This window comes from Alosa alosa, chromosome 22 (genome assembly GCF_017589495.1).
Source record: "Alosa alosa isolate M-15738 ecotype Scorff River chromosome 22, AALO_Geno_1.1, whole genome shotgun sequence".
In the NCBI taxonomy this organism is placed as follows: Eukaryota; Metazoa; Chordata; class Actinopteri; order Clupeiformes; family Clupeidae; genus Alosa; species Alosa alosa.
Window position 1 is genome coordinate 23,502,639 of NC_063210.1, and position 14,783 is coordinate 23,517,421.

The window sequence follows — 14,783 nt, forward strand, 5'->3', positions numbered from 1 at the left end:
TTGTATACAAAATGTAGTCAGTCAATCAACCAAGTTATTCAGCCTATACACTGACTTTACATTTCATTTGACATTTATTATGAAATGTAATTACATACATACATATATAAAATATCCAGGTAAAATAAAATATGTTCCAGACTTTTCAAGGGCCCTCTCTCCCCTTGGGCCCCTATAATCAGTAGTGGTTTTACCCCCAGTCCAACGCCCCTGTGTGTGTGCGTGTGTGTGTGTATGTGTGTGTGGTCACTGTATTTAATAGCTGTGGTCTCGGTGCATTCCAGCAGACTGCAGACATGAACCTCATGGTCTGTCTCTGTGTGACCCTGCTGCTCAGCTCAGCTACAGGTGAGATGCCCTGTGTGTGTTTGTGTGTTTGAGTGACCCATGAAATAAGTAAATGAGGGATGTGTTTTGATCAAAATGGTCAGATCATATATGTATCATATACAGATATATATACTTATATATAATACTTATATACTGATTAAAATGGTCAAATCTGTGGTATGACCAAAATGCCAGTAGAGTATCAGATCCAGTGGAGTAGGCTCTTGCAGCGCAGCATTTAAGGGCTTACACTATGTCCTTACAGGATACAGGCAAGCTTATATACTCAGTGTTATCTGTTGTGGGGCAGCCGTGGCCCACTGGTTAGCACTCTGGACCTGTAACCAGAGGGTTGCCGGTTCAGGCCCCGACCAGGAACCGCTGAAGCTGCCCTTGAGCAAGGCACCTAACCCCTGTTCTTGTAGTAGCAGGCAGCTCACTGCGCTGGGATTAGTGTGTGCTTCACTTCACTGTGTGCTGAGTGTGTTTCACTAATTCACGGATTGGGATAAATGCAGAGACCAAATTTCCCTCGCAAGTGTATTTATACTTATACTTATCTGTCTACACTGAATCTGTTAAATATGCCCTTCTATTGCGTCGTATTCCTCATTCAAAATAGCAGAAAAAAGCAAGCGACAAAAAGAAAATAGAAACCGGCGCCCAACAAAAGGTCCCTCAAAACGTTGCACTGCATCGCACTGCTCGCGTCACTTGCAGTCAGGACTCTCCAATTGAAAACAATGTTAACGGATTTTATTGCTAACGTTCGCTCATTAAACTCGCAATTTCGGCAATAAAGTTGAAATATCATATCTACTTTAATCTCGACGTGTCGACTTTAAAGTCGACATGCCAACATTAAACTCGAAATACAGTTTAAACATAGCCCACAGTTTAAGTTATGTAGCCTACACTAACACACAATATGTGACATGAATAATAGGTTTCAAATAAGTGTTATTTCAAATAGATTGCAGATATTCAGATAGATTGCATCTTGTCTGTTATCTACTCATTGCCGTCATCGTGAAGCGCTGTATCTCGCTTTTATGGAATACCATGCACTATGCCATTTATATAGCTAGAATAAAAGATGTATCCAACGATATAATGTTTCTATACAAAATGTTATTTCACTCTGTTTTACATGGGTAAGGCCACCGCACATCCAAAAACCTGCCCTTCATGACCCACAGGCCGTCACTCTCCATAGGTTAACATGGCAAAACTAATTTTTCTAAAACTGCTTTTCCATGTCTCACCTGCAATAAATATAGGAGGCTAACACAGACATGTATAGGCCTAAGTATATATACTCTTTTGATCCTGTGAGGGAATATGTGTGCATGTACTTTATTTATGCACTATGTGTCCATGCGCATGCAGAATACATAGGGTTGCCAGGTCGGGAGGACAGCTTCATTCGTCCCTCCATAGACATTCAGCAATAGGCTGAACAAACAAACAAACAAATAAACAAGCAATGTGAAAATCTAGGATTGGGGAGAGCACTTAGTAGGCCTAGTTTAGTGCAAGCATGAAGTTGAACCTTTAGATGAAAAACACTCTTTAATAATAGCCTACAATAAATAAACCGCTAATGACGTTTACTTTTGACCATCGCATTTATCGCCTGTAATTCCGTGATAAGGACCTATCACAAAGTATTTGGCTGAGCAATGGAGGTTAATATGTTCTATGTTTTGTCCACATGAAATACAATAGGCCTATGTCTAATCATTGTTGCACTCGAAGAAAACTGGAATGTTTCATTCGTCCTCCCTTTCAATCATCCCGAGCGGTCGTTCTCTCTAACTTTATTCTTTATTAAATGTTGAGTTTAATGTCAACACGTTGAGATTGAAGTCGACATGATATTTCAACTTTATTCTCGAAATGTCGAGTTTAATGTCGACATGGCGACTTTAAAGTTGACATGTCGAGTTTAATCTCGTCATGGCAAAAATATTTTTTTTCTTCATGTGTGGCCCTAATACTCCGTCGTAGGTTAGGACATGGTGTAGTACAATTCTACTTTTAATATTCTGGTTGAAATATTTCACAATGTTTGGTGTGGAACGCTTAAGGTTCCATTGCATTTGTTGTGTTTATCAAGATAATATTTCATTTACCAAAGTGTGTGATTATAATACTAAATAGTGCACTCATTTTACTAAATTGTGTCCTCAATTTAATAAATGATTGGTGCACTTTTACTAAATAGTGCGCTCATTTTACAAAATGATAGGCTCATTTGCTAAATTATTGCTTAATTATGCTCTCTTTTTAATTTCTGGTAAATTAACACATTAGTCAAGTAGTTTACATAACATACAACAATTAAAAAACATAAAAAAAATACAAAGCAAACTAATTGTAATACAGAGTGTATCTGATTAATTGGAAGTGTGTTTGATCTTAAGTCTAGATTTGAAACTGGCTGGGGCTTTTTTGTGTGTATGTGTGTGTGTATCTGTGTCTCTCTGTGTGTGTATGTATGTGTGTGTGTGTGTATGTATCTGTGTCTCTCTCTCTGTGTGTATATGTGTGTGTGTGTATATATGTATGTGTGTGTGTATCTGTGTCTCTCTCTGTGTGTGTATATGTATGTGTGTGTATCTGTGTCTCTGTGTGTGTATATGTGTCTCTCTGTGTGTGTATATTTATGTGTCAAAAGTCAAAGTCAAAGTCAGCTTTATTGTCAATTTCTTCACATGTTCCAGACATACAAAGAGATCAAAATTACGTTTCTCACTATCCCACGGTGAAGACAAGACATATTTTACCAATTTTAAGTCCACAGACAAACATAACATTCAAGTAAACAAAAAAGTAAGTAAATAAGTAAATAAGAGGGCACATATAATAATGAAAAAATAAGAGCAGCAAAATTTTGTTGAATGTGTGTATCTGTGTCTCTGTGTGTGTATATATGTATGTGTGTGTGTATCTGTGTATGTGTGTGTGTATCTGTGTCTCTCTCTCTGTGTGTATATGTGTGTGTGTGTATATATGTATGTGTGTGTGTATCTGTGTCTCTCTCTCTGTGTGTGTATATGTGTGTGTGTGTATATATATGTATGTGTGTGTGTATCTGTGTCTCTCTCTGTGTGTGTATATGTATGTGTGTGTATCTGTGTCTCTGTGTGTGTATATGTGTATCTGTGTGTGTGTGTGTATATGTATTTGTGTGTATCTGTGTGTGTGTATATGTGTATCTGTGTCTCTCTCTCTGTGTATATGTATGTATCTCTGTCTCTCTGTGTGTGTATACAGTATGTGTGTGTGTGTGTATCTGTGTATATCTCTGTGTGTGTGTATATGTATGTGTGTGTATCTGTCTCTCTCTCTCTCTGTGTATGTATGTGAGGGTGTATCTGTGCATGAAGCATTTGTGTGATTTTGCGTGCGTCTGTCTGTCTATATGTGTATTTGTGTGTGTGTGTATTTGTGTGTGTGTGTGTGTGTGTGTACTGTAGAGTATGTAATGTAGTGTGTGTGTATATGTGTGTATGTTTATGGGTCTGTGTATGTACATGATGTGTATATGTGTGTGTGTTTTGTGTGCCCGGCGTGGCTACCCTGGGGTGCACATGCGTGTGTATAACTGCAGGTGTGTGTGTGTCTGTCCATACGTATATATATATATGTGTGTGTAAGTACATGAAGTGTGTGTGAGTGCGTGTGTGTGTAATGTAGTGTGTGTGTGTGTGTAATGTAGTGTGTTTGTCTGCAGGCTCACTGCATCTCAGCTCCCGTAGCTCCATAGTGGGGGGAGAGGACGCGGCCCCTGGAAGATGGCCCTGGATGGTGTACCTCGACATCACTAATGGAAATGTGTGTGTGTGTGTGTGTGTGTGTTAGGGAATGACCAACTGTGTGTGCCTGTGTGTGTGTTTGTTTAGGAATGAATACCAATGTGTATATATGGATGCATGTCCAAACGGTATTTCTGTTATGTTTATGTGTGTGTGTGTGTGTGTGTGTGTGTGTGTGTGTGTGTGTGTGTGTGCCTGTTCATGTGTGTGTATCCTAATTTAGGATACTATTTTCTGTGGTGGTTCCCTTATCAACAGTCAATGGGTCCTCACTGCAGCTCACTGTGTTGAAAATCTGTAAGTTGACTTTACTGTGTGTGTGTGTGTGTGTGTGTGAGAGAGTGCGTGCGCATGCATGTGTATATAGGGGATATGGTGTGAAGTTGCTTTGTGTTGATAGATACTAATGTGTTTCTCTCTCATTCACACACACACACACACACACACACACACACACACACACACACACAGTCATGTGATGGCAGTGGTGGCAGGCGAGCAGAAGCTTCTTGAGCCCACTGGCTTGCCGTACGGCGTCCACCGTGTCCTGATCCACCCCGGTTACCATGACGATGGGGACGTGCTGAAACATGACATCGCCCTGGTGCAGCTGGCGGAGCCGGTGGTCATCTCCCGCCATGTGAGGCCTGTGCCGCTGGCCGGTCCGCTGGACGTCTTCAACACCAGCTCCGAGTGCTGGGTCACCGGGTGGGGCGCCATGGCTGAGGGAAGTACGTGCTTTTCAAAAAAAAATAAAAAATAAGATGGGGCAGCCGTGGCCTACTGGTTATACAGACACTGCATTGTTAATCATCCAAATGTCCAGATCAGTCAGAATGCTCGAATGTAGACAGGAGGACACATATCTTTGGGGTAGCCGTGGCCTACCTGGTTAGGGCTTCGAACTTGTAACCGGAGGGTTGCCGGTTCGAACCCCGACCAGTAGGCACGGCTGAAGTGCCCTTGATAGGGCTGGGACAACGCGTCGACGTTATCGATGACGTCGACGCAAAAAATACGTTGACGCAAAATATGAGCGTCGATTCGTCAAGCATAACGTGTTCTGCTAAATATTTTTAATTTTACACCTTCAGTGTTTTCCATACGTTGACTAATCTGTGGCTGGGCACCATAAAATCAAAACCGGCCACCACACATTGATGTTCTATGTTGTACTATTTAAATTAAAGATAAGATAAAATAATTTCATTGAGCTGCACTTTTTACTCACACAGCCTTTCCTCGCCCCGCCCGCTCTCTCTCGTAACGAGCCTGCTGCTCCTCATAGACGCTCCTCCTCTGCATGGGCATTTAACAAAATATTCACGATTGTTGTTGCCACATAGAAGCACTGCATAGAACACAGTGGGCTAAATTGCTATTAAATCCGCTTAGCATCGTGACCATGCTGCGCTTGTTCAAAACTGCTGCATTAAAGTTAAAGTAAACTCTGCAACATAGTACATTGAGGAGACTAAACTAAGTTAATTACAGTATGCAATCAAGCAGTATCTCAGAGCTAACGTTAGAATACTGTTTGGATGTCAAGTTTAGCATGCTTACTTGCAGCTGCTTGTATTTGTTATTCATGCAGGGCTCATTTTATTGACTCTGAATGTCTGAATGAATCCCGATGTAAATGGAAAAGTGTTTTCCAAGACTCAAAAGTGCTTGTCCAAAGGAGAAGTACGAACCGTTATTTTAACTAACTACGTTATGAATTGCATCCACACATCAGCAGCCTTTTAACTGTGTTAATGTTAATTGCAAGGATTCCCACACGAACGTCTTAAAATGACAGGCACTCAATTAGACATAGACCTACACTACTGAACTTTATTGAATGCTACCTCTGACTAAGAATGCATTACTTTGCACTTGTATAGTCTTTTATTTTGGAATCTTAAGAGCAATAAACATATATTGCAATGTTAAAGAATTCATGTTTTTTCATTCAGATATGTAAATAAACATGTATAAGTTGCTATTAGTGAATTAATGGGGAGATAATCGATAATCGAATCGAATCGATATCGAATCGGACTGAAAAAATTACTTTAACATGCCCACAAAGCATTCCAGGAAGGTGGCGCTGCATTTGAAAAAATGCCGATGCCCATCTTTATGCAAATGAATCCGTTGAACGCGACGCGACTATCCAATGAAAGCACAAGGTTGTAGGTCCTTTGTTGTACCACAACGGTGAAACTTTGGTGAAACTTCTCTGTTCTCTCTGTGTATATCTCTCACTCTTAGCACCGTTGGAAGGTGAAGAGACTATGCAGCAGCTAAAGCTCCCCCTAGTGGACGACAAAACCTGCAGGCTGATGTACCCCCGGACTGATGACAACTACCTGTGTGCTGGATACATGCAGGGGGGCAAGGACTCATGCCAGGTGTGTGTGAGTGTGAGTGTGTGTGTGTGTGAGTGAGCGTGTGTGTGTGTGTGTGTGTGTGTGTGTGTGTGTGTGTGTGTGTGTGTGTGCGTGTGTGTGAGTGAGCGTGTGTGTGTGTGTGTGTATGTGTGTGAGTGTGTGTGAGTGTGTTCTGTTGAATATGTGTACAGTATTAGCAAAGTGACTATGTGAATTAGTGGGGGAAGTTTTTCACAGTATTTCACTAGCACACAAACGTCCCGAGCTCGCCCGATATTTTAATCAACCCGACCGCAACTCAGACCGCAAATATTAATTAAGACAAAATGATACCCGACCCGCGATCCGACCCTTTACAAAATGGGTGCTTTTGGTTATAGCCTAGCATGCAGTGTGACAGTAGGCCATTTTTGTAAAACAAAATAATTTATTTGCGAAAGGTAGGCAAGAGAAATATATTGCTGGTCAAAACGTTAGCAGAAGAACTGGTTTATAATGCTGAATGAAGCACAAAGCTTTACTGAAGCACATACACTGTTTAAAGTCACAGACACTACAAACTAAGGTAACTTTTATGCATGCGCGAACCTGGCATATATATGGCCTATATATACCGGTAGATATGGCTGGGTAGTCTGTGTACCATACCATTTTATTCCTGCAGGCGCCCGCTGGCTGTAGGCTAAAAGTTTAACATGGGCAGGTGGCAAAGCATCAGCATTTTACTGAGTGACTTGTCATTAGGTCTTGTGTCTCGTCTAAAAAAGCTGTTCTAGGTCAGTCTATAAAGTTATCTATTGTTTGCTCGAGGTTTGGGAATTGCACTTACTCTATTTGGCTGGCAGGGCTTAGTGTGCACCAGTGGCGCGTTTGTGACGAGTTACTGTATGTTGGTCGTGCCTGTTTTGTGGCTGCGTTTGTGACGAGTTACTGTATGTTGGTCGTGCCTGTTTTGTGGCTGTCATACTTTTTAAATGGCTTCACAAGAAGTACATAGAACATAGCTTGCACTACTGTCATCTTCTTCAAGAACCTATCCAAATATTTCCCATATATTGATTTTCCTGGAGGCGTGTCTTTATTATTTCAACTTCTCGTATCTTCAGCTTCTTTACTGTCTCCATCTCTACAGTCTCCACCCATGTGGCAAGTATGCTTCAATCAATGATATCTTTGAAAAGCAATTATCAGTTAAATCTTGATGCTAGTCTTCTCGTGATACTTTTTAAAAAATATTAGGGCTGTCAATCAATTAAAAAATGTAATCGAATTAATTACATGCTCTGTGATTAATTAATCTAAATTAATCACATATATCATTTTTGCTGTGAAAGTATTTAAATGAATCATTGAATAATCAGCATTAGTGACATTAAAGTTCAAAAACTCTTTTATTATTATTTTCACTGTTCAAATAATGGTCATAATAATATACAATATGACCTAATATGACCTAATAAATTCAAAAGTGCTTCGGGAAGAAGTCTTTTTTCACATACAACGCATTTCAGGCCACAGATATAACCTAGGGGACACAATGAAAACACCCCCTTCAATGTCAACACTATTTCTTTGCATTGATGTGCGACTTTAGAGTTGACAAACTCCGGTGATATGCAAATTCCTTGCTACAGATATTGCAGAGGACTTTATTTTAATCAACTCTTTATTTTTATCAACACCGTCAGGCCGTTTTTTAAAAGTAAATGTTTCAATCAATGATCTAGGCCAGGGCTATTCAACTAGCGGCCCGTTGAATTTTACCTGCGGCCCGCCCGCAAACTGCCTTCAACTCTGGCTTTCATGACTATGCTATAATGAATAAAATAAGCAGTGATTGGCTACAAAAGTAGGCTAAACAATGTCGCGTGGCTCGCGCCTGTCTCACTGGGCTGTCAGATATAGGGTGCGTACGGAAATTCAATCTAACACTCTGAAAATAAAATAACGCACAATTAAAAAGTTTCAGTGTGCTCGGAGCGCTCGGTGTGGCAATTTACGAACTCACCCATAACACAGGAATTCCCGCGTTGGCAGCAGTAATCCTAATGTGAAAGATTTGTTAACAAAGTCTGTCAACACAAAATTGATGATGAAAACGGCAGTTCCAGTCAGAAAGAACTGACTGTTTACATTGCTGTCAACAGTCATAAACCGAAGTGTTTACTGTGCAATGAATGCATTTCGGTAACGATATAGTATATACGATATATGTGGTGGCAATACAAGTCAAAGGAGTAGCCTAGGTCTCGGTCACTTTTGTACGGAACAAGAGAGAGCTATGATAGCATCCATCCATTCTTGTAGCCTGAACGATTTGTCACCCGACGCAAGATAGGGCCTACCTTTTACCAAGGCTCTTTTACAAAGAATGCGTATATCACCTGATTGAGGCATTACAAATTACAATGCTGCTTATATGTTTGTCAGTATGTTTCACTGTGGTTTGTTTTACAAATATGAAATACGACTGAAGTTGGATGTTAATGATAGTTAGCCCATCACTTGATTCAGGCATTGAAATGCTGCTTATTGTTTGTCAGAATAGTTTTCACTGGTTTCTTTTAAAGTATGAGCTATGACAGAAGTTGGGTATGAATGTTCAGGAATATCCACCACATCCAGTATTTGTGAATATCTTTAACCGTACTAAATGTAGCTGGATAGTTATGAACACATGCGACTATGAAATGACTATATATATATATATATATATATATATATAGCCACAATAGTCATTTTAGCAACGCCATATTTTGGGTGGCCCGTGAAGACCCAGTGGTTGTCCTGTCTGGCCCACTTGGTAATTAAGTCAAATAGCCCTGATCCATTTTCTTCGCTCTCCTTCATTTTACAGTCTAATGGTTACTGACTATAACGGCTTAGGGTCAAAGGTCATACGGAATCGATTAATCTGCACTATTTTTTTTAATCAGTTATTTTTTCTCAAATTAATTAATCAAAATTAATCAGTTATTTTGACAGCCCTAAAAAATATATATTTAAAGGTGCTCTAAGCAATGCCACACATTTTTTAGACTAAAACAGGGTCCAGGTCTGGGTGGGGAGTTTTTGAAAAGGCTGTGTCCGGCGTGGCACTGACGGCACGCCACTGATACACATGCAGACGCAGACCCACACATATACACACACACACATGCAAGCCCACACACACTTATACACACACCAAGGTGCAGATCTTATCTCATGTTCTGCTGAAGTTAACAGGAAGAGAGGCTGATGCCAGAGAGTGTATGTGATTATAAGTGTGTGTGTGTGTGTGTGTAGATCCTATCTCATGTTCTGCTGATGTTAACAGGAAGAGAGGGTGGCCCAAATAGACAATAACTTTCAATGTTTGTGTGTGTGTGTGTGTGTGTGTGTGTGTGTGTGTGTGTGTGTGTGTAGGGTGACTCTGGTGGCCCCCTGGTGTGTAAGTCGTTTGAGCAGTTCGTCCAGGTCGGGGTGGTGAGTTTTGGACATGGCTGTGCCCGGCCTGGCTACCCTGGCGTGTACACACGTGTGCTCAGCCACACAAAGTTCATCCAGCGTGCCTTCCGCAAATACAGATGAACAACAGCTCCCTCTAGTGGTCGAGCCTGATCTCTCTCTTTCCATCTCTCCTGTCTCTGATCAATAAAGTCTTTAGCAGCATCAAACTGGTGTGTGTGTGTGTGTGTGTATGTGTGACCTATCATCAGTGGTGGAAGAAGTTCAGAAACTTAGTACAAATAACCAGAGAAAAATATTTACTCTAGTAAAAGTAGAAGCACCAGAAGTAACCCTACCTAAATAAAAGGAAAAAAGTACCTGCTTTCAATGTCTATGTTCTAATAAAAAAAAGAAAGCATGGGCATTTTAATTAAGTTAGTTTTAGTTTAACCCTTGTAAGGTGTTTGGGTTTATAGGACCCGTTTTCAATGTTTGCTAAAACAAAATTATGCTATTTATTATTTCTTTAAACGTAGACTCTTGGCTCTATTATTTCTTTAGATTTAGGCCTTGGCTCATTTTCTGTGAAAAACTTATTTTCAATGACTGCACATGGTACACCCCCCCTACACATAACTATTAAACGGTTTTACCAACTGGACCCGAGTGTATTAGTTGTAGGTGCTATGTACCTTAACAGTGTCTGCTGTGTCTGTGTGTGTGTCTGTCTGTCTGTTAGTTGGGACAAACACTGACTAGGTTGCTGAGATCTTGAGTTTGTTTTTGAGAGATCTCGAGTTTCATACTTTTTCTCAGTTTTTTTTTTTTTCATGTCACCTCCCGGGCTCCGCAAAATGTTCCTAATTTTCTCACAAAAAATCATTCATATGATCATAAATGTGATCTCACAGGGGTAAATGGCAAATATGAACCATAAATGATGTGCATGTCATTGCCATCCATACCATGTTCTACATCAAGTGCCCGTGGATACAGCATCCATACCATGTTCTAGATCAAGTGCCCGTGGGCAAAGCGTCCATACCATGTGCTAGATCAAGTGCCTGTGAGTAAAGCGTCCATACCATGTTCTAGATCAAGTGTCCGTGGGTAAAGCGTCCATACCATGTTCTAGATCAAGTGTCCGTGGATACCTAGGTTCAAATTCAATCTTTCTCCCACTTACACTGTCTTATCGAAATAAAGGCAAATAGACTCACAGCAAACCATACTGTGTATTACTGCAGATGTATGGTTTGCGGTGTAGACCTATATTTTTACCATCCTTAATAAATTATCTCGGTAACACTTTACTTGACAGTTTTGACGGTTGATATGACACGGCCATGAACACATTTTGTGAAGATGAATGGTCTTAAATCCCTTGCTTTGTATTCTCCAAATTCATGGAGAATACAAAGCAATGGTGAGTGAATGCTCTCCACATTTCTATCAGAAAGACTCAGGGAGGTACAATGAAAGTTAACACAGGTTTTAATCCATCAAAGGATATACAAAAGGCATAAGCAACAATAAGACAGTCTTTGGCATAGGCCCCATCCTCGGTCCAGGTCACCGAAAGTGCAGACCCCTTGCAGATCCTGCGGTATCAGAGCGGCAGGGCGAGCCTACCCCCAAAGAATAAGAAATAAAGATACCCACCAGAATGCTTAGATGGTCATCCTCTCTGAAATAGAGCATCACAATATTAAACAGTGCATGTTGTATTATCCTCTCTGAAATAGAGCATAACAATATTAAACAGTGCATGTTGTATTATCCTCTCTGAAATAGAGCATAACAATATTAAACAGTGCATGTTGTATTATCCGGTTGAACTCGGGAGATGAATCAGAGAAAGCAAGACAGACAGCAGAGACACATGAAGAATATACTATTAATAAAATAAACTGATGATTTGATGAGGATGATCATGATGATGGATTCAACCACCTGTGACTCAAATTCTATGATTGATTTAAAGTTATGGAAGGGAATTGAGCTTGCAGATGTTCAACCCATTGAACAAGACTGCTTGAGTGACTAGTGCTTGCAGAAGCTTAGCTTAAGGGTTAACTAACAACGTGCAGGGCGATGAGCTTGCAATTACAAATGCTAAGGGTCAGTGCAGGGGATGGAGCCTGCAGTTGCAGATGCTCAGGGTCAGTGCAGCAGAATAGAGCTCGCAGTTGCAGATGCTCAGGGTTAGTGCAGCGGGATAGAGCTTGCAGTTGCAGAAGCTCAGGTTAGTGCAGACAAAATAGCGCTTGCAGTTAAAGATTATGACCTGCACAAATGCGACCAAGCCAGTACGGGCACCAGAAACGAAGAGATGAGTAATATGATTAAATTCAGATAACCACCACCAGACATTTGCAAGAGGAAGTACATTGATTACAAAATGCTCATTACTGCTGAGTGAGTCTTTAGTAATTAAGAACTCAGTAACCATACAGTCCATAGATTCTTGTGAGCCTTGTGACAAGCAAATGGAGTAGCTAGCTCTTAATTGATAAGCAAGTTGATGCAAAATATTACAGTTTGTGAAATCCATTTGTTACGGTTCAATGGTGAACAGAAGCTGCAAGGACAAGATGTACAGCAGATGAAATTAACAAACTACTGTCCATCCGGCAGAGGTAAAGCCATGTTAAAGAAAGCTAAATAGCACGACGTATAGGCCTACTATTAGGATAGAAATGTAAACAAAGCAAGGTTTAGATTAATGAATTAATTATGTTGACTGACCCAAAATAACAGCACGGTGTAGTGTCCATGACAGATTATATCCGATTTAAGTACGACCCCTAAATGTGATCGTTTCCGTGAGCAAGCCGCATCCTGCAACGGAATGGAGCTAAAGCAGATCCAAGGGCAAGATGAAAAGAGTGAGCCATGCTTTTGCACCTTGCTCTTGGAAAGGCCCCCCAAAATAAGATGAGCAGCATAGGTAACGTTAGCTAAACGAGACAGGAAAACATGATAGACATTGTCCATAGGTAATAAAGTTCAGAGAGAAAAGGTATAGAGAAACAGATAGAAAGCTTGAGCACTTTCTGGTGAAAAGAAGAAATGACCAGCATGGTCTGCAGCGATTGCAGCGAAGTCGAGGAGCTTGCACAAGCTCAGAGCTTTCGTAAGCTCGGTTCTTGCACAGCAAGAATGTAATGCAATGTGGTGCAAATCCCCGTGGAAAGTGCTTAATGATCGTTCGGTTCGATAACGATTGATGATTGCGATTTGAGTCTACTGCCGAGTCGAGTTGCATATGTATATGATGAGTGAAGTGGGGTGATGGTAGGATAAAAGAAATGAACTGTTGTGACGTGAGATTACCCGAGGTTTTGCTTGCAGAAGCTAGACCAAGGGCGGCGGTGCGTAGTGACTACAATGTATTAACGCTTTATTCTGTGCCTAAAGTGCCGGCTGTGCGTAGTGACTGGAGAAGAGTGGCTCGGGTCCAACGTAATTAATATAATGCTTTAGCTGAGCCGAATAACCACCACCAGACCTTTGCAAGGTAGCTTACCTTAATTGACACTTGCGAGAGCTATTTGCGCATCTAGAAGGGCTTGGTCCTGAGGTCTTATAGGACTCGTAAGCCGACGAAGACCATCTTCTGAGCAACTTGATTGAGGATGCAGGTAATCCTAGAGCGGCTGCTGACGTTGCAGCGCCGATGCGAAAGGAATGGCCAGTATATTGGGAGGTTGAGAGCCCGCAGCTACCAACCGCTGTCGACAAGTGGATTCTGAACCATTGTTTAGACATAGATAACCCAGTGGGTAGAAGAAAGAGAGGTGCATTAGGAGAAGTGTGTGGGCGAAGTTTAAGATAGTTGATCATAGAAGTATAGGGACAGAAGAGTTATTTATATTAGAATCTCTGATAATGACAAAGACCTGAGTTGTCCATTTTAGAATGTTTCAGAATTACACTATAGAAGTGGGAGGAGAAGAGGATGGCTGAGCAAGCCAGATCCTGAGAAGGGTTAAAACCTGGCTGTCAGAACAAAATTCCCCAGAGCGCATGAACCCATAGAAAGCCGTGAGGAACACATTCAAGGAGGAATTGATAGGGAGTGAAAAGAGCCGGGGGTCAACTAACCAGCAGCAGACCTAAGGACACAACAGGACAAGACAAAATACAATCAACAGATACATAGCTGGAGTACACTAGCACTTATGGATGGTCGCTGAGGATGGTTTAGCATATAACTAAAATAAAGACAAGAGATGGAAGAGTAATCCTCATCATGCTGACTGGGTGAAATAAGATTAAATGAGTAACAATGCACTGCTCCAGAGCCAAGAGTAAGTGGGTGGTTAGAATAGTGAACCAGCATCACAGACCTTGTAAATTAAATAGTTAGAGTGAATTGGTGATTTAGCCTAATAATTGCTGATTGATTTGATTATATGACGATTGAGAATTATGTGATTGAGATTCGAGGACATATGGATATTCGATAGTGAATTGCAAAATCTAATGATTTAACAATGCAAGTTCACTATTCTGCTGCTCCTACTGTGGTGGGATAAAGACATGAAGGGTTAGCGTATAGCTTAGATGAGGAGGTAAATAAGTTGACATCACATGACCTGGATGAAGTAAGATTAAATATGAACCAAAGCACTGATGAACGTTTTGGCTATAGGCCTACGTGAACCAGCCCCGCATCCCTGCATGAAGTAGATAGTTACGGTGAGGGTCAGTACCCCACTGCAGACAGATGCATACCCTTAAATTAAAGAGAGAGAGGCATTTACATTAAACGAAGAGGAGCTGCTCCTGAAATTGAAAGATTATTAAGATGTTAAGTAAT

General features: G+C 40.9%; 1 protein-coding gene across 1 annotated transcript; it reads left to right on the forward strand.

The window, feature by feature from the left end:
* Positions 1-284: 284 nt before the first annotated feature.
* LOC125287311 (tryptase-2-like) lies at positions 285-10,185 on the forward strand. Its single transcript, XM_048232938.1, has 6 exons — positions 285-348; positions 4,070-4,170; positions 4,375-4,448; positions 4,623-4,882; positions 6,408-6,547; positions 9,935-10,185. The coding sequence occupies exons 1-6, from the start codon at positions 297-299 to the stop codon at positions 10,097-10,099; spliced, it is 792 nt and encodes a 263-aa protein (XP_048088895.1). The 5' UTR covers positions 285-296; the 3' UTR covers positions 10,100-10,185.
* Positions 10,186-14,783: the final 4,598 nt, after the last annotated feature.

What these genes read in the sequence shown, in the direction of transcription:
- LOC125287311 (XM_048232938.1), top strand. Translation starts at nt 297, where the DNA reads ATGAACCTCATGGTCTGTCTCTGTGTGACCCTGCTGCTCAGCTCAGCT. An exon ending in TCGACATCACTAATGGAAAT is followed by an intron (nt 4,171 to 4,374) that starts GTGTGTGTGTGT and finishes ATCCTAATTTAG; the next exon opens with GATACTATTTTCTGTGGTGG. An exon ending in GGGCGCCATGGCTGAGGGAA is followed by an intron (nt 4,883 to 6,407) that starts GTACGTGCTTTT and finishes TCTCACTCTTAG; the next exon opens with CACCGTTGGAAGGTGAAGAG.